The sequence below is a fragment of the Chelon labrosus genome, assembly GCF_963514085.1.
Source record: "Chelon labrosus genome assembly, chromosome: 3".
Classification (NCBI taxonomy): Eukaryota; Metazoa; Chordata; class Actinopteri; order Mugiliformes; family Mugilidae; genus Chelon; species Chelon labrosus.
The window spans coordinates 14,908,595-14,928,216 of NC_140339.1; the positions used below are offsets into that span (position 1 = coordinate 14,908,595).

A 19,622-nucleotide genomic window follows, 5' to 3' on the forward strand; every position below is an offset into this window, starting at 1 on the left:
AGAACCAATTCAGCTGTAAGAGAACAGAAAATGAATAGTGAAAGTATGAACACAGCGTGATATCGTAACTTCAAAACAGGCCACAAACTACAGGGAAGCTGATGGTAACTGAACACTGTGGAGTAAGAGAAGCGTTGAAGCAGAAGACTGTCGACTATGGCTGCAGGTCCTGACCTTTGACTTTGAGGCTGCTTCAGCAGCAGCTTAACACATCTTAGTTACAGCCTGATTAGGGTGATTTAAGCATTAGTGCAGGCTGTGCTCCATTTATTTGACACACGTAGCATCCATGTTCAGAAAACACCTTTTTCTAGTTGGTATAATATATAATTTATCACGTGTATTTTATTTATTTATTTATTTTCTCTGAGCTCTTCTATCATCCACCAGGTGGCGACAGGAGGTTGGAAATAATTTTCCAGGACCTGTCTACTCAATATACCATATATGTTTTGTAAATATAATACCAAGCGGGCTGTGAAAAGTTGAATTAATGTTGTATTATTTTAACAGCATTTTTAGTGCGATTATTATTATTTTTTTCCCGTTGAAAATCCTCATTTTCCGGCATTTGTTGCTCTATTAAAACTACATTTTGACTAAAACTACAAAACCTCGTAAAGAAGCTATATACCTTATATTGTGGCCATTATATCTTAAACTGTTTCATCCATATGTTCGCGGCGGAAGGTTTCATTTTGGACCGTTTTTACCCGGAAGTAGTCTGAAACCCTGTCACTGATATAGCCGAATAGCATAGCAAGCTAACTGAAGTGCCTGTCTTGCTACTGGAGGAAAAACAACAAAGTCCCTCGCCCGTGGGACAGCTGTTGTCATGGCCGTGGTGGGGTGTGAATTGTGACAACTAACGCCAAGATGATGAACGACATAATGGAGGAGCCGGAGAAGGACAGCCTCCTGGAAACGCAGCAGGAGCCACAAGTTTTGTCGGTAATGTCAGCTAAAGCTAGCCCGGCTAACGCTGGCTTGTAAACAGAAACAGGGAGGCTAGCTAGCTAGCCTAGCATGTGGTGTTTGACAGTTGTCTAAATGGACATAAATGATTGTCTAGGGGCCGAGCTTTCTGTGGTTAGACATTGCTAAGTCTGTTAGTAAATCGTATGATTATTTTGGTTTTCTTTCTATAAGTCAAATGAGCTGTCGAGGACATTTGATTTCGATTTCGATTTCCAAAGTTTTGCCTGGTTGGCGAAACGTTTGGGGTTAACACCAGATTAAATTGGAAACTGGGCTAAATGAGCTCGGCGACGACACACATAAACAAGTATATGGCAACAAATGTAGGCTATTATTAAACTGTGTTACAGGTTTTTAATGAAACCCCTTAAGACTTGGTGACATTTGACATTTGTCTTGTCACATGACGCCATTGTCTTGACTTCCGCTCATTAACTGGAGATGCCAATTTCTCTTTCTTTTCTCAAACCTCAGGGGCCAAGTGGTGGCGCAAGACCCAAGACTTCTGATGGAGGAGGCGTGAGGCCAGTGGAGAAAAGAGGACCTTACATCATGTCCAGAGCTCCTGCCATCCACCTCAAACTACGTAAGCATTTCCTTGGCTCATGATCATTGTTATTTATTTCCAGCTGCAGTTTATGCTGAGCCTGTGCATCTATCAGGACAGCAGAGCCTGAGTCATGTGACACTGAAGGCTTCCTGTCATATGTCATATGATCTGAATCTGATAGAAAACAGCTGACTTAGCATATTAACTTTACATAATGTTACTCGCTGTCTACTTCTAATGTATCCCACCTTTAGTATGTAGATCAGAATGTGCTCCCTAATTTTAAACTCTCTATCCTCTACAGCTAGTGTGTGTGTGCACCATAGTACTGACTGACTGGTGAATTCATTATTCATCTGGCGTATGCAAATCAAACGTTGCCTAGCTGCTTATTTTGGAGGATTTCCTTTACATGCTCGAGTTATTGTTGGGTGTTTACACTGGAAGTGGCTGTAGTGCGAGTCTGTCATGCGGGGCTGGAAAAACAGCTTGCATAAGACATAATTTGCATGTTGTATCTCTTCACAATTCACAGGCTAGACAAAACAGTGTGACTGAGGTAGCCTCTCTAATTTACTGCATGCTTTTCATGCATATGTCAAACATAAACGCATTTTATTGTGCACCAAGATAGAAAAAACATGATTAATATATTCAACTTGAAATAAGAAATGATTGAGCTACGTAAAACTGTGTGAACTGTGCAAGCTTTAAGGACTTATTCAGACCCATATACTAGCTATTTAAAAACAATACATCCTGTGTATTCATTAGATTGTAACACATTTTGTATGAGGTTGAGATGTATTCACTCACCATTCATTGGAATATAGTAAAACTCCAAATCCAGCTTATTTACCATTTACATCTGTGTATACTGCAAGTAGCGGGTAAGACAAACAATGCTATTTTATGTTATATTACTCAAGTTATCGTCTCAATCTAATTCAATGTTGTTGAGTACTACTATATAGTAGTTTTTTTCGGCCCCATTCAGACCTTGCACTGATAACTAATGTCGGAGGGGAGATAAATGAATAATAAGTGTGTGCTTTCAGTGAGTGAGAGAGACTTCCATGCTTCTTCCAAAATATGTATTCCCCCAAATCATGACGTACACACAACAAGCAGCTGCCCATGGTTCTGATACAGCGATTCATTAGAAATAGCAGCTGAAAAATTGAGATTGGATCTCAAGTGCTCGCTGGTGAACCGCAGGTACTTAAAGCTGTCTGCGTGCATGCTATGTGCTAAGTGACATAGTTGTGGGTGTGGATGCTACCCAAATGCTGTACGTGTTTATTTGCATATAGAGCATGGAACTGAGATCCGATTACTCGAGATTCGTGTGGAGACACATTCTAATGCCTCGTGTGAGCCGAGGTGCTTAGAGCTGTGCACTTGTGCTCAAATGTATCACCCGAGACGCATGTTAATGTGTGAACAGGGCCTTAAAGAAGAAGACGCCTTGTTAAGTTGGGCGCATGTGGAACACTTCATAAATCTCAAGTCCTCTGTGATTAGACAATTACGGTTTATGAAAATAATAAAGCGTGAGTGTTGGCTCCACAAAATCGGGAGTCAGTCTGTCTGTTTTTAACATAACATCTGTTAATGTTTATGCCAGGCTTCCCCTGCTCATACAGTCTCTTGTTCTGATTGTCTGTAGAGAAACACAGAGAGATGGCAAGGAAAGCGTTGAAGAAGAAAGCCCTCTCTCCAGGGCCTCCGGTGACGCATCAGCCCAGACAAGGAGCCAAGAGGTGAGGAGACATGACGAGGAAAGATTATGCCCCTCTTGGTGATGTCAGCATGATATTTATTCTACTGCTTCTGGTTGTCTTTTAGGACGGTGAAGTATAACAAGGGCTACGCTGCTTTGAGTCAACACGCTGAGGATACTTTGGTTGCACTGGACTCAGACAGGTAGGGCCACACCAAGTATGCAGGTGATGGGATTGTTGAATTCCTACCAGTGTACAAGCAGCAAAACGAGCACTAAAAGAATGTATTCTAATTTATTTATTTAGCGTTTTTACACAGTGTGTTTTCTCATTTGCAGTTTGAGTGTGCTAGCATAATATGTCAACATGTGAAACATAAAAACCTTTTTGTAGTTTCAGCTCTCCTCCCAAAGCACTTTAAGAAAAATTACAAACTAAATTCACACGTGCAATTTCTAAGGTCACCTCATATCCCATATTAAGCTTTAGACATAAAGCAAGTCACCTCCAGCAACAGTTACGAGTGACATTTCTGCAGCTAGTAAAGTCAGTGTCCCTGAACAGGTCTTTAGGTGACAGTTTGTCACATGAGAATGACAGAACACGTGATCCTTGTCATTGCAGTGATGAAGAGATCGATTTTGAGCAGTATTCCTCTGGGTACTCTTCAGCTGAGGTAAGTAAGCCCAACAGTGCATTTTTCACATTCTCTTATCAAATCGTATTGTCCAACCTGTTGTGTGACAGTTGTTGTGTAGGTGTGGACAACCGTCCACAGAAGATCTACAGAGCATTTGTGTTCTTATCAGTTTGGCTTCTCCACACACTACTGGAAGTGAACCAGTGAAAGCTCAGCCCTTCTGCTTGCAAAACTGTCACAATATTTACAGCAATGGCTACGTGTTGCAGGACGCGTTACTATCAAGCTATGCACACCAAATAGTAACAGTAATCGTAATAATAATAATAGTATTAAAATTAAAAAGATTATTCTTAGCACAAGAGACATGAAACATTTAAATCTGCTGCCACATCTTGTTTGTTGTTTGCTGGATCCGTTCAACAGGAACAGTGTCCTGAGTGCTTGAGCGTTAATAACTACTAGAGTAAAGGATGTGTTTAATTTCTATTGTTGTGTTTCAGCCGTTCACTCACTGGCTGTTCCCTCCCTGACCTCAGATATGTAGATACGTGGTGCTGTTCACTGCCTTTTAGTGAAGCTCATATTCAGATTTAGTCTTACCTGTTCTCTTGCATTGTTGTTGTTGGATAACAGCTCGACAAACAAGACGCACAACGATCAATTATAGTTTCATGGCCACTGGCAGGCAAGGTGACGTGGATTATCTGGTTGCCGCCTGTCAGTCATTTTGACATACGTACATCTGTAATGCAGACAGACTGAAAGTATGTTTCTCTCTCTCAGATCTGTGCAGGCTTAGAAAAATAGGGAAACGATTTAGTTCAGATAAGTTAAAGGACTCAGTTAAAATACTAAAAGACTTGAGTTCATGAGCAGTTCAGCAGTTCAAGAGTTCATGAGTCTAACAGCTTGTGGGAGAAAACTGTTGAGCAGTCCTGCTTGTGATGTTCCAGTACCATTTGCCCTTTTGCAGCATTTCGGAGAGTTTATTGAGAGGGTGAGAGGGGTCTCTGATAATATTCCGTGCTCTGTTCTTGCACCGGCTCTGGAACGGGATGCAGCCAGACTTCGATCACTCTGTCCGCTCCCCTCACTCCCCTCACTCTGCAGGGCCTTCTTGTCTGCCACCGTTGAGCTAGAGTCCCTTGAGGATATACATTAGCTTAGAACACTCTCCACCTCCTCTGTAGCAGGTCGTGAGGATGCCGGTGGGAATTGGAGCCTGCTTCAGTTTCCTAACGAAGTACAGTCTCCGCTGAGCCCGTTTCACGATTGCGTTAGTGTTTGCTGACCATGTGAGGTTCTCTGAGAGATGATCTCCAAGGAGCTTGATGCTGCTCACCCTCTCTACAGTAGTGAGACGGGAAGAGAGGCGTTTAGGCATATTAGGCAGGAAGACAAACAATGTCCTCATAGTTGATGTTAGATGGAGGGAAATTGAGAGGTGGAAGGATTTAAGTGACTTTGACTAAAAAGATGTGAGAAAACACTGTAACACAGGGTCCCCGTGCTGACCCGTCTGCTGCCGAAAGCGCCTACAGTGTACGTGCGAGCGTCAGAACTTGAACACAGAGCAAGAAGGTGGTCTGGTCTAGTGTGTCACATTTTGTTTTGCATAAATGTGTGCGTCAGGGACACCCACTTGCTGTTGCCATGCGCAGCAATGTTCAGGTAGTGGTAGGTATCAAAGTATCATCCACATAAATGCCAGGACAACATTTTATCATACTGAGGTCATCATTGTTCATATGTATTCATATATTTGGCAGGAACTGATTTACCATAAAGAAATGATGAATACTAATGTGAACATGAACATGAGTGAGATACATCTTGTCCTGATGTGAGCCTATAATTGAAGTCTCTTTTTTTGCTCTCCAGGTCCATCCTGATTTAAGCAGGCAGCTGCTTCAGGATGGCTACCGCCTGGATGAGATTCCTGATGACGAGGACCTCGACCTGATTCCGCCCAAAGCCATGGGCTCCTCTGTGTGCTGCTGCTTCGAAGTCCCGTTCTGCACCACGCAGTGATGTCGGTGGAGTCACTTGAACTTTACAAAGTCTTGGCCCCAGCTTCTTCTGACTTTAGTCACTGGTGCCTGACGCCTTCTTTCTAACCCAGCTCCTCTGCTGCGCTGCCTGAGGACTTCCAGCGCTGAATCCAAACTCATGCAGCACTGCGTGCACTGACATCACTCAACCCCGACGAAAACGCAGATGGACGTGAGAACAAGCCTTATCCACTGTGACCCCAAAGCTTGACCTATTTTTTTATTTATACTTTTTCTTTTTATAGGACCATGTGAAATGCAAACTGTGCCACTGCTTTAAATGAAGTGGCAGAGTAATTCAACAAGGGAGAGCTGGTTACTGTCTTGTCCTCGCTGACGAACAGGTCATACAGGAATGATGTATGGTGTTGTAATGTTCTAGCCCTCTGGTGAATCTGCATTTCCCAACAGTTAAACTGTCAAATGAAGTAATGACAACTACATTCCCTCTTTATTCATCTTTTTCTTTTTTTTTCTTTACTACATCAGTGATTTTTATTCCTAAGTTACAAAGCCAGCGCATAAGTATATATTTAAACAAAACTAACACAAAAGCAGAGTATTAAGTTGAGATGGGAATTGTGAAAACTTTTAATTTCTTCACGGCTTATGCATATTGAGTAAAAGTGTTACTGTCTACACTGAGTTGTCACTGAGCAAACTACTGCATACCAGGGAGGACTCGCACATGTTCTGTTTGTAGAAGAATGCATGGAGATGAAAGCACGTGGTTGAAGGTATCCACTGTGTGAAAGAGTAATGTATATGCTTAAAAATGTAAGCAGATTAGTCAACACATTTAATTCCCGAGACCAGTGTCTCAAAAAAATTGTTACGGAAAGGAAATTTTATTACATATAAGTCATCTTAAGACATTTGGATTTGTAGTTGGATAGGAAGCATTCAAAAGTAGATTTACATCTATTCCTTTTTGTTTTTTATTTGTATGGATATGTAGCATTGTGGTGTAAAAACCCAACCACTGTCTGATACAACTCTTAAGAAGGATGTGTGTGGATGTCAGATTTTATTTATGTATTTATTTTAATATCCGGACACTAAAATAGTTGTTACAAGTTAACAGGACACCAGATTACTTTGTCTACCCTTGTTTTTTTGTTTTTTTTTGTGTAAGCCGTATTTACATAAGTTTAAACAATGTGTCTGGGTGCTTTTTACCCAACAGGGATATGGATGTGCTGAAAACACTTAGTATAAAACATTAATTTACATTACTTTTCTTTGAAAATGTATCCGCTCACTCATGTTACAGTGTAAGTCTGTATGAAATTTTTTTTTGTGTGTGAGAGTTCACAAACTGAACACATTTTGCCTTTCACATTCATTTCTAAAATAAAAATGTTCAAACTGCACAACCGTTCAAGTACGTAAAGGTTCTAGGTCAGGATAAATGAGTGGCTGCTGTTTAACTCACCTGCGCTCCACCTCGCTGTTGTTACAAGCTCTAACTCAAATGGTTGGTGTGCAGCATCGGACCACGTGAGCACCAGAAAGAACTTAAGGACTGGAAAGAACGTGACATTTTGTGCTGGGGCTTTGCTTTACTTCGGTTGAGATGAGCCCATCAAAGCAAATTCAGGAAGTGGATTTTGCTCAAAGCTTAGCAACGACAACGCTAGGTGTTGAAAATGTCACCAACATTTGTAACGTACACTATCTCCTCCCAGCACTCCATGGTTGTAATGTGGGCGATTTAGGAATAAAAAAAAAATCTTCTATTACACTAAGTGTGAGTCACTTGATACAAGTGTGAGCTCGACGCTTTAAATGGACCGGCTGGATTTAGAGCGTATCGGCCCCCGGCCCTGGCTCCGCTCGATGTTTTTATGTATGGTTAAAGTTTTGCACTTAAAACCAGTGGTCAGTAGCAAGTACACTTGACTCACCTGTACTATGCAACTGTTTGGACAATCTGCTTGTTTTATATACATCAGTATAGTGTTGAATGCAATAAGTTTAATTGTTTTTTTGTTTTTTTTAATGATTCTAATCTGTTTTATTGTATTGTTAATTGGTTTACATTATTAAATAAAACACAGTTAATCATATTTTTTGTGTGTGATTATGATTTTAAACATTTTTTATAGTTCTGGTTTAAATAGTACATCAGTAAAGCATTATGAAGGTCATCATTAGTATATTTATGTATAGTATATGTAAAGATGAATAAATATACCTGTAATCAGATTTAGTAATAGCTTTTTATATTGTACAATCAGTTATATCTTTTATCACTACTTTCATGGCACTTGTGATCCTCTATAAAGCATGTGTTTAATGACCACTGTGCCGTGGCACACTAGTGTGCCGTGAGAGATCGTCAGGTGTGCCGTGGGAAATTATCCAATTTCACCTAATTGATCTAAAAAACTTTTTTTGAAAACGAATTAATTATTATCTGCAAATAATATGCCATTGTCAAGTGTCTGTGCATATATATATAAGACTTTTTTCTTTGTGTTTATTTGATTCCTATTCAAGACACTTTGACAAGAATGACTTTATATTGTTAATATAGGCTACAGAGTTTCACTTTTTTTTTTTTAACATTTTCGGTTGGTGGTGTGCCTTGTGATTTTTTCAATGAAAAAAAAAATGTACCTTGGCTCAAAAAAGGTTGAAAAACACTGACGTAAACCATATACTCATTGTGAACATAGTAGTTTCCACAAGGAGGCAGCATGGAGCCATGTTGCTTTATTTTTTAAACGGTATACCTGTTGCGTTTTACTCTTAAAGAGTGAAGTTCCTGCATCATCTGATTTAAACGTGGCCTCGTAATAATTGTTATATTGAAATCAGAGAGATTTAATACACTATTTAACAAGTTCACAGTTAGAGAGGTTTTAAACTTGTACCATACTTTTGATTTCACTTTTTTTTTATTTGCCATTATACGGCACCTTTAGCAACTTAGAATTTAGTTTTTCTTTCTCTCTCTCTCTTTCTCTTTTTTTTTTTTTTTTTTTACCACTAAACAACTAATAATGTCATGAATGAAATGACTGAGGCGCAGGTAAAACTGCTTCATGAAACTGGAAACGCTGATACTCGCTGCTGCTGTCGCTGGGCGGGCCTAACGCTGTGGTGCGCCACGCGGGGGGTGTCAATTGAAGGGGAGGAAAAAAAAAAAAAAAAAAAAAAGCGACTGGGAGTTACCTCAGAGCTTTCCGAGATATGAGATCGGGCCATTTTCCAGTCGGTCCCTTTTACTATTAAATCAGGGGGAAAAATCGCGAAAATCGCCGGGGAAGGAAAGGCAGAGCCGCGGCCAGGTTTCGGAAGAGGTCGTCCTGAAAGACAGCGTACCTCGCCTTTTCTTGCGCGAGGGGATCAGTCGCGATCAGCGGTGCTTGTGCACACCAGGTCTCTGCCCTCGTGCGCGCGCGCGCGTGTGTGTGTTTACAAGTGTTTGAACGAGTGCCAGAAACGAGGGAAGAAGGAGGATAAAGCCGAGGAAGAAGGAGGGATGGTGGACAATTCAAGCGGTAGTAAGGCACAAATGGTGAGTCGTGTTCCTGCTCGGCTTCGCGTAACACTTTCCAGATCGGCTGCGAGCTTAATAATAACAATAATAGTGTTAAAAAGCCTCCGAAAGGCGCAGTTTGGACGCCTTTTTATTTACGCTACGGAAAAGAGCTAGCTTCCAAAAGAAAAAGAAGAAAAAAAAACTTTAAAGAGGTCATTTGACGGTATGTTAGGCTGCTTTTGACTAATATTATTTCCTCACGACAGCGCTGTAATAACTATGTTTTTACATAAGCGTGTTATTGGTAATAATTTGTCCTGTTTGCATGGTGAAAAATCCTAAAAGCCATTACTCTTATCCACGTATTTTGAGGATGTGGCAGCTAACCAGCTAAAAGAAAGCGGAAAGGCTGTTTTAACTTTTTTCTTTTTTCTTTTCCCCACCTCAGTTTGTGTGGTTGTTTGCCATATTTTAATATTTGTGGTGATTACACTGTTGTTGATTTAACTCTGATGTTTCTGCTGGAGGCTGTTTGAAAACACTTAATCTCTTGGAGTCACTAGTTTGAAGATTACAGCTGTGTGGTTCGGTGCCAAGGACTCACTCCGTGCCTTCATACAAATCTTTTTATTTTATTGTTAGAAATCGTTGCTCTACCCCTAAAACACATGAATAATACGTTCATGTCATGATTTTTCCCCCACACTTCTTACCAGAGACTGTCTTGTGGCTGGCTGCTTTCTATACTTTGACGTTTAAAATGCTAAAAGTGTTTTGTGGATTGCATTAGTCCTTTTAGTTAAGGTTTGGATTGGCTCCTTTATAATAGACATGGCTACATTACTGTTAGTTAGTTAGTTACAGATAGTGTCAGTGTATTTTTCTCTTTACATATACTCAAAAGTTACAAATTATGTATATATTATGTATATAAATGCATGTTTCAGGAGCCACTGGGGCTTCCCTCATCCTCATCGCTGCCCTCAACAATTATTTTCTTATACATTTATTAGAAAATAATAGTTTAGACTCATTCTTGTGTTGCTGATTGTGCAGTCAGTGACACTCAGCTCAGGTTTCCTGGTTCAAACAGTGACTTAAGTAAATGAGTAAAAGGAGTTATAACTAACAAAGTTTTACAACTTGAACCTGTTCTTTCTCCTTTTTAAATGATGTAATCAAATCTTCCATAAATGTATGTGTCCGAGCTTATGTTTAAACCATTATTCTCTGTTACCATGGTAGCTTTTAGGAGTAATTAGATTTCTGTATATAAAGCATGTCATTCTTGACTCCCTTCTCTTCCTCCCACAGCCCAGCATGTCTCAGGAGCCCAGCGTGGCCTTTCCTCAGAGCACCTCATCAGGGGGAATGAAGCTGGAGGCAGTGATGGAACAGCTCCAGCGCCAGCAGCAGGCCCGACTTGAAATGGAGCGCAAGGAGAGGAAGCTACGAGAGGCCCACATCATGTATGCTCAGCAGGTTGCTGCCCAGCAGGCCATCCTGGCAGCTGCCCGGGCTTCTGGGGCCAGCTTCATGGGCAAGGGCCTTGCTGGAAGCCTTGCTGGAGGCCTTGCTGGAGGCCTTGCTGGTGGCATCCCAGTCAGCGGGCTGCCTCCCCGGATGTCCAATCAAAGCAGTGTAGACTCGGAAAGAGAGGACGACGAGGACAGAGGCCGGGACTCTGGCGATGAGGATGACGACAATGAAATGATGGAGGGGGATGAGGGCAGCGATGAGGATGAGGGAAGTGCCAGTGGCCTGGAGTTCCTCCGCAAGCAGACCCTTGCTTTGCAGCAGAATGCCTCCCGCATCCCTCCCCGTCCATATGCCAGTTACTCTGCGTCGGCCCCCCAGAGGGCTGCATCCCCACCTATCAGAGTGAAGCAGGAACCTGACGAGGGTCTGTCTCCTGCAGGGCCTCACTCTGCTACCTCTCCTAACGGACAAGCCGATTGGGGCTTTGATGATCACTTCAGACAGGTTAGTGCCTGGCCACACCATTTCCTCCTTATTACATCAAATCCTGATTGGGTCTTTTTCCCCAGTTATACCGTTCAAACGTTGCCCCTCGAACCAAAGCTTTCAAGTGTATAAACACTTTATTTGCTATTATCTCTGAAGGTCAGCACTGAGGAGCTCCCCCTGCCAGTGCTAATGTATTGAAAATGGCCCTGTCATCAGAGGTGTATTATTGAAGCGCTGTGGTTCACTGGAGTAAAGCCTTTCACTGTTCAGCCCCCTCCCGTTGAGTGTTGTATTTTCAGCCCCCTGCTGTGAGAGAGTCTTAATCTTTACTGTGACACAAACCGCTCATACAGTATCTTTGTCAGACACTTCAAATCTCTGCGGAGGGCTGACCGCTGATTGGCTTTTGTGGCGAAAAATCCTCCTAAGTGAGACCTGGCAGCGGGCCAAGCTGAGGCGCAATGTGTTCACGCTCACTAGTTCTCTCCCCCTGCACTCGCATTCAGCGTCTGTGTCTCTCTCTCTCTCTCACTCTCTCGCTTTCCCTCTTGGCACTTTACTCGGGCTCCGGTTTGGCTCTGATCCAGGTAGCGGAATCAGGCGGGGAATTGCTGCTGCTGTGAGGCTGTGGGTGGTTGGCAGGGTCAGCACGAGGATTTTGGGTGGGTGGAAAGGTTGGACGAAGTACACAGTAGCAACCTGTCACACCCCACTCTCACTGCCGTAAGAGTTTCGGCTGTGTGCCAAGTGTACTTTCCCTTGAAGGTAAATATTGCCTCAGCACAGTGTTACAGAACACTGGAATGCCAACTGGGAACCGAGCCGAGCTACATGTGGTTTGGCATCATAGCGTAGGACATAGCGGGTTAAAGTGAGCTCAGCAGCCTGTGGGTGATAAAAAAGCCTTAGTTGCACAGGAGTGGGCAGTGTCAGAGGACATATCTGTGCTTGATCAGTAAGCTGAGGGTGACGGGACTATCATGTGTCTGGATTTTATTACTGTCTATTTAGAGGCGACTGTCTCTGAATGGTGCTTCTCCCTGGACCACATTTCCAAATTTAGCCTTGGAACATGGACATTCGGTTATGACACACGGGAGCCCCACAGTTAAGAGACAATAGTATAGATGTGGTGGAAGGAGGAGCATTAGTATGTATATATTTGTGTTATTATTTTATGTCTACTCTGTCTCTGCTGGAGAAGGTTAAACACATTACTCTATAGGGTGTGAACGTTTTATGAAATGGAGTTTCACTTCGTTGGTTCCGCTGCTTATTGTTTTCAGAGGTGTCAGACGGACTGGAGTGGTTTTCTGTGAGATGGTCTGGCTTTGTCTGAGCCTCGTCAGAACAGAAGATCATGGCAGCAAAGTTGTAGCTGACCAGTGTCCTATCTGTGGCCTGGTGTCTTTTATTAGGAGGGGCGGGCTGAGCCTGGGGGCTGGGGGAGGCATTATGGGACGAGAATTGGTCTGGCCTTTTTTTGTTTCCTCTCTTTTATCTTTCCTGTCATTATGTCAGCTCTGCAGTATTTAATGACGGCTCATCTCTTCAGGCAGTTTCAGGTTGCACCGCTGTAGGGGGAGGGGGACAGTGGAGGTAGGGGAACTGTGTTTTTTTTTTTTTTTTTTTTTTGATGTCATTGTCTTCCAGAGGCCAGAGACAAGCCTGGCAGATGCCGCAAATACCGAACCTTTATAATAATGGGGGGAGCACATTTATTATGCTCTAAAAGCAGTGACAGAGGGAAGAAGATGAGATGACAAGCTGAAGAGACAATTGAACCGAAGACCACTTACATTAACATTTACATTTCATATAACCAGTCACATCAGACGAAGGCTTTTATCCAGAGCACTCTGTGACAGAGTGGCAGTGATATTGCCATGATGTTGAGTCATCACAAACCATACTAAAATAATATGGCTTCTGATTACATCCACCTCAGCTTAATGCAATATAACCAGGATAATATTGTCCATTTCTCCAATTTGCCAACATTTCACATAACTAGAAGGGACGATCATAACACTGTTGGTAATAATATCTCTATACGATGGATGCAGCACGTAACATATTGAAGATATCACAATAAACGATACTAGCTTACTACTGTTAATGTCTGAAGTAATGAATTATAAACTAATTGTGTATAATTTGGCCCATCTAACAGTGAGACGTTGCTGACACAACCATTAGATTATTTATTCATTTTTTTCATTTTGCACGATCTGTAATGTTCTGTAAAAGTCAGATGGCTGTGGGCAGACATGGTAGCAAGTGGTTTCGTGTCAGTGATGTATGCGTGGTGACCTCAGTCCTGTCCTAAACAGCAGAGTAAATAATTGTCAAACAAGGGGGTGAACAAAGGCGTCGCGTGGAGACACAGCTGAGCCGGGCAACCGGCCGGCCTCAGCACTCTGGCCTCCGCCGCAGTGGGACAGAGGCTGCGTGACCTTTGTAATCCAGCGTCCACCACCCCTCCCCTCCAGCTACACACACACACACACACACACATATCCAAAGACCCCACCTCTTCTTGCAGTAATCTGTCTGTGATTAATAGAGTTTTAATCATGCCTGCTGCACACAGACTGTGTCGTATATCCCAGTAAGTTCGTGTAACGTTGCTGTTTGGAATAGCTGGGTGTTGCAACTAAATGTTGGGTGGTATGCCACAGGTGATGTGCTAAAGCAGTGGCCTTTGTTCCACAAGTTTGCAGATTTCATACTGTTTGCTCCTGGGCAATTTGACAAAATGGAGGTAGTGGGCAAAGTTTAAATTTGCGTCGCTGTACACACAGAAATGGATATTACTTATCACATCACAGGGCTAAATAATGCGTCTATAGATGTTTGCTAGGTGTGCAACTGGGCGTCAAGTTCGTGGCCACATTTTAGGTACTAAAGGAGCCAATCCAAACCTCAACCAAAAGGACTAATGCAATCCACAATATACTTAGCGTGTTCCCATTATGTGCTTATGATTATTTAGTGAAAACTGTGATACTAGAATGATTTCTGCTACATGATATGAGTATAATATGTATTACGCCAAGTAAAGCCCGCCTATTGCATTCCAACCATTTTACAACTTGGTGACGATGTTCCTTCAAGCTCCACGGCCCATCAAGTCCCAGGGGAAGCTCCAACAAGTACTAATTTTACAACTGCACCATACGAGTCAAAGAAAAACGTCTGTAAACTGCTGAATAGATAAATTTGACTGGGCGTGTTATGAGAAAGAGATAATGTTCTGTTGCGTCAGTCGGGGTAGCCGAACTTGACTGACAAGTAAGTGGCGATGGCAGCTGTGTAATTCAATGTAACACTATACAGCTGAATGTATACTTCGCTATATACCACAACTATAATGTTAACTCAGCACCAACCCTTAAAGATTCATGTGCAAAGAGAGAAATTATGTTCATTAAATTTTATAAGCCAGATTCTCTTTTATAAATCTCAGTTAATGGCTCTTGTGAACAAGCTAGTTTTCCTACTTCTACTATAATAACAAAAAAATATAAAATATACATATATTCTTAATGACATATTTTAACATGAAATCCATAAAATGAAAGAACCATTTCTAGCTTAAAAAGTCTATTTTGAGGCCTGGTTACTTGTTGAGGTTTTAGTTGTATCATGTGACTTTTAGACGATAATAAAAATACTTAATGTTACGCAAGTTGGTTCAGTCATTGTGTCACACTGGCTGAAACAGATAACGTCGCCGTAGGCAGTTGCCGTGCATTTGCAGGGTAATGTATTTAGCTGGCTCAGTAACATAAGGCTGAATAATTACCCTCTGCAGTCTGATTGCATTTGTAGTTAGGAGCCAGGGGATGTTATGTTAGGAGTTCCTGCAGATGAGGAAAAGCTAAAACAAAAAACAAAACAAAACAGGAAAGACTTGCTAGAGGTCCAAATCTGATTACTGAAGGTAACAGGGAATCCTGTTATTGACCACCCCTGCTAGCACTTGCCACCCTTTGCTTTATCCGCTCAGGCACTGAGACCTGTATGTTGAGGCAGCACTGTTGCATAATTTATCTGTCGCCCCAGCAACACATCAGCCAGGAAGTGGGGAGTTGCACGGCTGCAGCAAAGAGATCGATAAGGATTGTGTGTGAGCTTTAAGAGGCAGGAATATTTGACCTCATTTTCCGCTCATTTATGATAAATGAGGAGGGCATTGTACTCAGCAGGTGGACTCAAGTTTTCATTTTGACAGTGGAATGTGGAACGACTCCACCTCAGCCCAACAGCTCATTACCGTAATACTGTTGGAAAGGCAGCCACGTTTGTTTGAAAACGTATGCCTCCGTCACCACGTCTCACAGTAATAGTGTTGCACTGGGAGACAGGAGGCTCACTGCTGTATATGCCAGCCTGACCCGGTTTCAGCTTTCTGAGTGTTATGTTGGGGCCTAACATGCCACAACTGTCACTGGGTTTTAAATGGCGTACTTAGTATTATTCTGTTTTGCTGGACTTTACGTTACGGTGATGTGATAAGGCTGGATTTGCCGTCTGACCGTTTGTACAAACTGCCTGCAAATGGAGGCCATTCAGATGAGAAATTATGAGGAAGGCTGCATTCCATCAAAAACATGTTGCATTTCTTGTTCAAGAACAAGAAGCATGAATGTTATGTGTGAAACCTGTCTGAAAACTGTTTCAGCTACAAACAACAATGCATTCATTGCAAAACAGTTGTGTGCAGCTAAAAAGGCATCTGTAAAACATGTCGGTAAACTGGTTATTGTTAAGGACAGTGGAATTGTTGTAAGTTCATTAATTTCCTTTTTCAGGATTTATTCATTTCTGATTTTGAGTCTAAAAAGAAAATAAATTACTTGAAATTGTTGAATTTTGAGTAAATATATATAATTTGAAACTTAATGAAGCCTTAAACCCCATATTGTCCTCAGTGTATACAGTCCGTGTTAAGTTTGTTAATGCTCCTTTCAGTTTTCAGCTTTATACTTCCTTCCAAATGTGTGTTTTTTCATTCTTTACCAAAATCAGAAAAAAAAATAAAGAACATGTTTTATTGTTTATATCTGTATATTCAGGTTTGTACATTGAGTGACCCACCATGGTAGTAACATGGTGCGCTGCTCTGGGAATGTTTTTGGTTTATGTTCTTCTGCCTATGATCTGTGAATTTACCTCATTAGTGGCAGACATTGGCTGCTTGAGTTGGAAGGAGGGAGACCGGGCCTTTAGCTCTGCATTTCTTTTTTTTTTTTTTATAATGTGTGATTGATGCTGCTCTTTATGCAGCTTAATGTAGGCCAGCTGTTGAATTTGTGTCATGGAAACTAATAAAGGTCCTGCGTAATTGTGTTTTGTTTTCCAGTTTCCATGCAATTCAGCTGCCCGTTGTTCTCAACAGTGACACACGAGTAAATCAAAAGTATAAAAAGAAACACTATAAATACCATAAAATGCATTAACACAGTATATATCCAAATAGCTAAACAGTTTAGCTGCTGACATTGACAGCTTAAATGTGTTTTTTTTTTCTGTCCTCACTAAGCTGAATACTGTAATATATTACAATCCCCAATCTCACATTATAGTTTAGTGTTACTTGCCAATTTGTCATACGCTGAAGCATAACGCGGCTGACTCAAGTAACAGCTGAGAGTTTGAATAATGCTCTACTTCTTGTGTAAATGTTAAAACACTTATTAAACAAACCTGAAATGGGTGAGAATTTATTTCACGTGCCAGTGGCAGTCTAATCTGAATTGGTGTGTAAAGTGTACTGGCACAGAACAAGCTTTATTTTACGCTGACCTCTTTTTAGCAGCTAAGTGTGGAAGATTCCCTCCTTCCCAGAAATAGAGGTATTGAATTTAGTAGGGAGATGAAGGGGGAGAGAGGGGGAGGAGACGCTGTGGAAGTAGTCGAGGGGTTAGCGGTCTGGCTCAGCACACCGCGCTGCCCCACCCAGAGGAAACATTCCAGACGGAATTAAAGAGTTAACTCTTCAAACAGTGAACATTCCCACCGGCGGCTCCCGACAAGAGACAGGGGGTTTGATGGTTTGTTGGGGGTGGGTGGGTGCATGTCCGCGTTGTAGTCTTGCCCCCGATTGGTGATCTTTCAATTCATTTCACTCAGTGTCGCGGGGCTGTAAAAGAAAAAAGCCAAAGGGCCTGAATGGGAGGAGCTGGATGGGAGGACCCACTGGTGCAGGCAGAGACAGTTTTTTTTATGTGTCTGAGTCCCAAAGGGCACATCTGCTCCGGTCAGCTGGGAGGAGGTTTCTCATGGTGGGTCCTGTCCCCTCACCTCTGTCACACCGTGGCCTGGTCAGACACAGCACTAATTGGCAGTGTCTAGTCTGTTGTGATGTTTCTGCCTCTGTGTTGGGTCAGTCACTCATGGATCCATGGTATTACGTCTTTGAGGAGTTTACAGTGCTCTCCATCAAAATGAGGTTCGGTTAATAGTTACAAGTGCACTCTTCACAGTTAATGTAGGCGAAATAAAAGCTACACAAAACATCCTTGGCTGAAAGTACTGGGACTCGGTCGCACTTCTGCTTTGACATATTTGTAAATTGACACATTAGAGATACTCTACGTATTTATAAGTTCCCTGGCATCAAGCAAATTGAAACAGATTTTGCATTTTACAATCTAAAAATATTCAAATGTAGATCATAACTGGACTTTCCTCATTGCTCATGGTTAGAAACCTGTAGAAATGCTCCTTTCTTTGGTGGTTTTATCACATTTATGCTTTAGTGATTTGCATTGTAGATACGTTTGTGTAAAGTTGAAGTCTGATTGGTCCGTACTCCCGTTCATGTTGCATGTTACACACACCAGTCTCCTTAATCGACAGGAATGTCGTACAAGACAAACAAGTATGTTGTGCTTCTGTAAGTGATTATATTTCATTTTGCTTTTATTTGATAAGCGTCGGCCATGGTCTTTCAGAACTAGCTCTTAATACGTGCTGTCCGACCACAGCAGAAACCGTTTATATTTGCAATTTTCAGACAGTATTGACGCCAGGGAAAGATTGATTAACTGGATTGACTTGTTAAAGTGAAATGTGCTATAAATGGTAATAAAAGATGTGCAATGTCTCACTCTTCTCCCACCACTGTACACCTGGCCAGTCACGGTGTGAAAAGGTGTGACTGTTGGATTGTCAGTTTCGCAGATAATAGGCGACACTGAAAGGTGTGGTGCGTGGAATCTTTTTGATGCCACCCGACCCTCTGACATTCACTTCAGACGGTATGCTGCAAGATCGTGTAAATTACATTTTTTTATAGTCCCATCATGTGCAACATCATTGACATTCACGTCCCCTTTCAATTGAGTTAACATTTAAATTCAAATGGGGCATGTCCATTGGAGTTGTCACACTTTTTTCCCAAATCGACCCCGGAGCATTGACTTTCTTGCTTCTAATGGAAACTGAGCTACTGATGTCTGCTGTAATTTGATCAGTTTGTAGTGAAACCACAAGGTCCCCCTCTACACACCATTGCTGGTTCCATTTGTCATTAACAGCCACTCCCACTAAACATATCACAACACCTGCTCTTTAATGAAGGCAAACAGAGAAAGGAGAATAGCCTAATGAAACAAAGACATCCACCAACGCCTTTGGCAGCTGCAAGGAAAGAGACCCAAGGTCATATGACACTGTTGAGCAAAGTCTCCTTGAGTTTTATATAGGCTGAAGGCATATACTGATATATACAGCACACATGGATATCGACTACTACTTACAGCACGTGTTGCAGTGACCCTTGGCCCAGTATGTGAGGTCCTGTTGGCCTTGTGGCGTCTGTGGCCTCCTATATACTGTGTATTTAACTTGTTGGTCTGTGTACTTGTTTTTCACCAGCACTCATGGTTAAATATCTGCATGTACTCGGTATTTAAGGGGATCGTACTGACCCGTATTAAAATGCAAAAACAGATCAGCTTCAGTTCCCAGCGTGACGTCCGCTATCGTCATTCTTTTAGACAGGAAGACCAAGAGGAGATAGTTTGCATTTCTTTGTGACCTGAGATCCACTAACACGTTTTGCCACAAGTGTAGACTGGTCATGCATTGGCCTGCATGTTGCTGATATTGATTAACTAAAATTGCCCTGTGTTTCAGAAATGCAAAGCAATTAAGGTGTAAACTGTGTCATATCAGGGACATAAAACAATGTGACATTTATGAGTCC

General features: G+C 41.9%; 2 protein-coding genes across 2 annotated transcripts in view; both read left to right on the plus strand.

The window, feature by feature from the left end:
* The first annotated feature begins 718 nt into the window (after nucleotides 1-718).
* On the plus strand, nucleotides 719-8,110 carry fam219b (family with sequence similarity 219 member B). Its single transcript, XM_084541851.1, has 7 exons — nucleotides 719-951; nucleotides 1,453-1,564; nucleotides 3,198-3,291; nucleotides 3,377-3,454; nucleotides 3,877-3,928; nucleotides 5,777-5,927; nucleotides 6,018-8,110. Exons 1-6 carry the CDS (start codon nucleotides 877-879, stop codon nucleotides 5,924-5,926), a joined length of 561 nt encoding a protein of 186 aa, XP_084397977.1. The 5' UTR covers nucleotides 719-876; the 3' UTR covers nucleotide 5,927; nucleotides 6,018-8,110.
* Nucleotides 8,111-9,436: 1,326 nt separating this feature from the next.
* Nucleotides 9,437-19,622, plus strand: part of LOC311485508 (AT-rich interactive domain-containing protein 3B) — a gene marked incomplete at its 5' end in the record, with an annotated part of 43,006 nt that continues 32,820 nt past the window's right edge. Inside the window, 2 exons of the mRNA XM_084540976.1 lie at nucleotides 9,437-9,472; nucleotides 10,751-11,419. Of these exons, the coding sequence (XP_084397102.1) occupies nucleotides 9,437-9,472; nucleotides 10,751-11,419 (705 nt within the window). The remainder of the gene's footprint in view (nucleotides 9,473-10,750; nucleotides 11,420-19,622) is intronic.

What these genes read in the sequence shown, in the direction of transcription:
- fam219b (XM_084541851.1), top strand. Translation starts at nt 877, where the DNA reads ATGATGAACGACATAATGGAGGAGCCGGAGAAGGACAGCCTCCTGGAA. An exon ending in AGGAGCCACAAGTTTTGTCG is followed by an intron (nt 952 to 1,452) that starts GTAATGTCAGCT and finishes CTCAAACCTCAG; the next exon opens with GGGCCAAGTGGTGGCGCAAG. An exon ending in TGCCATCCACCTCAAACTAC is followed by an intron (nt 1,565 to 3,197) that starts GTAAGCATTTCC and finishes GATTGTCTGTAG; the next exon opens with AGAAACACAGAGAGATGGCA.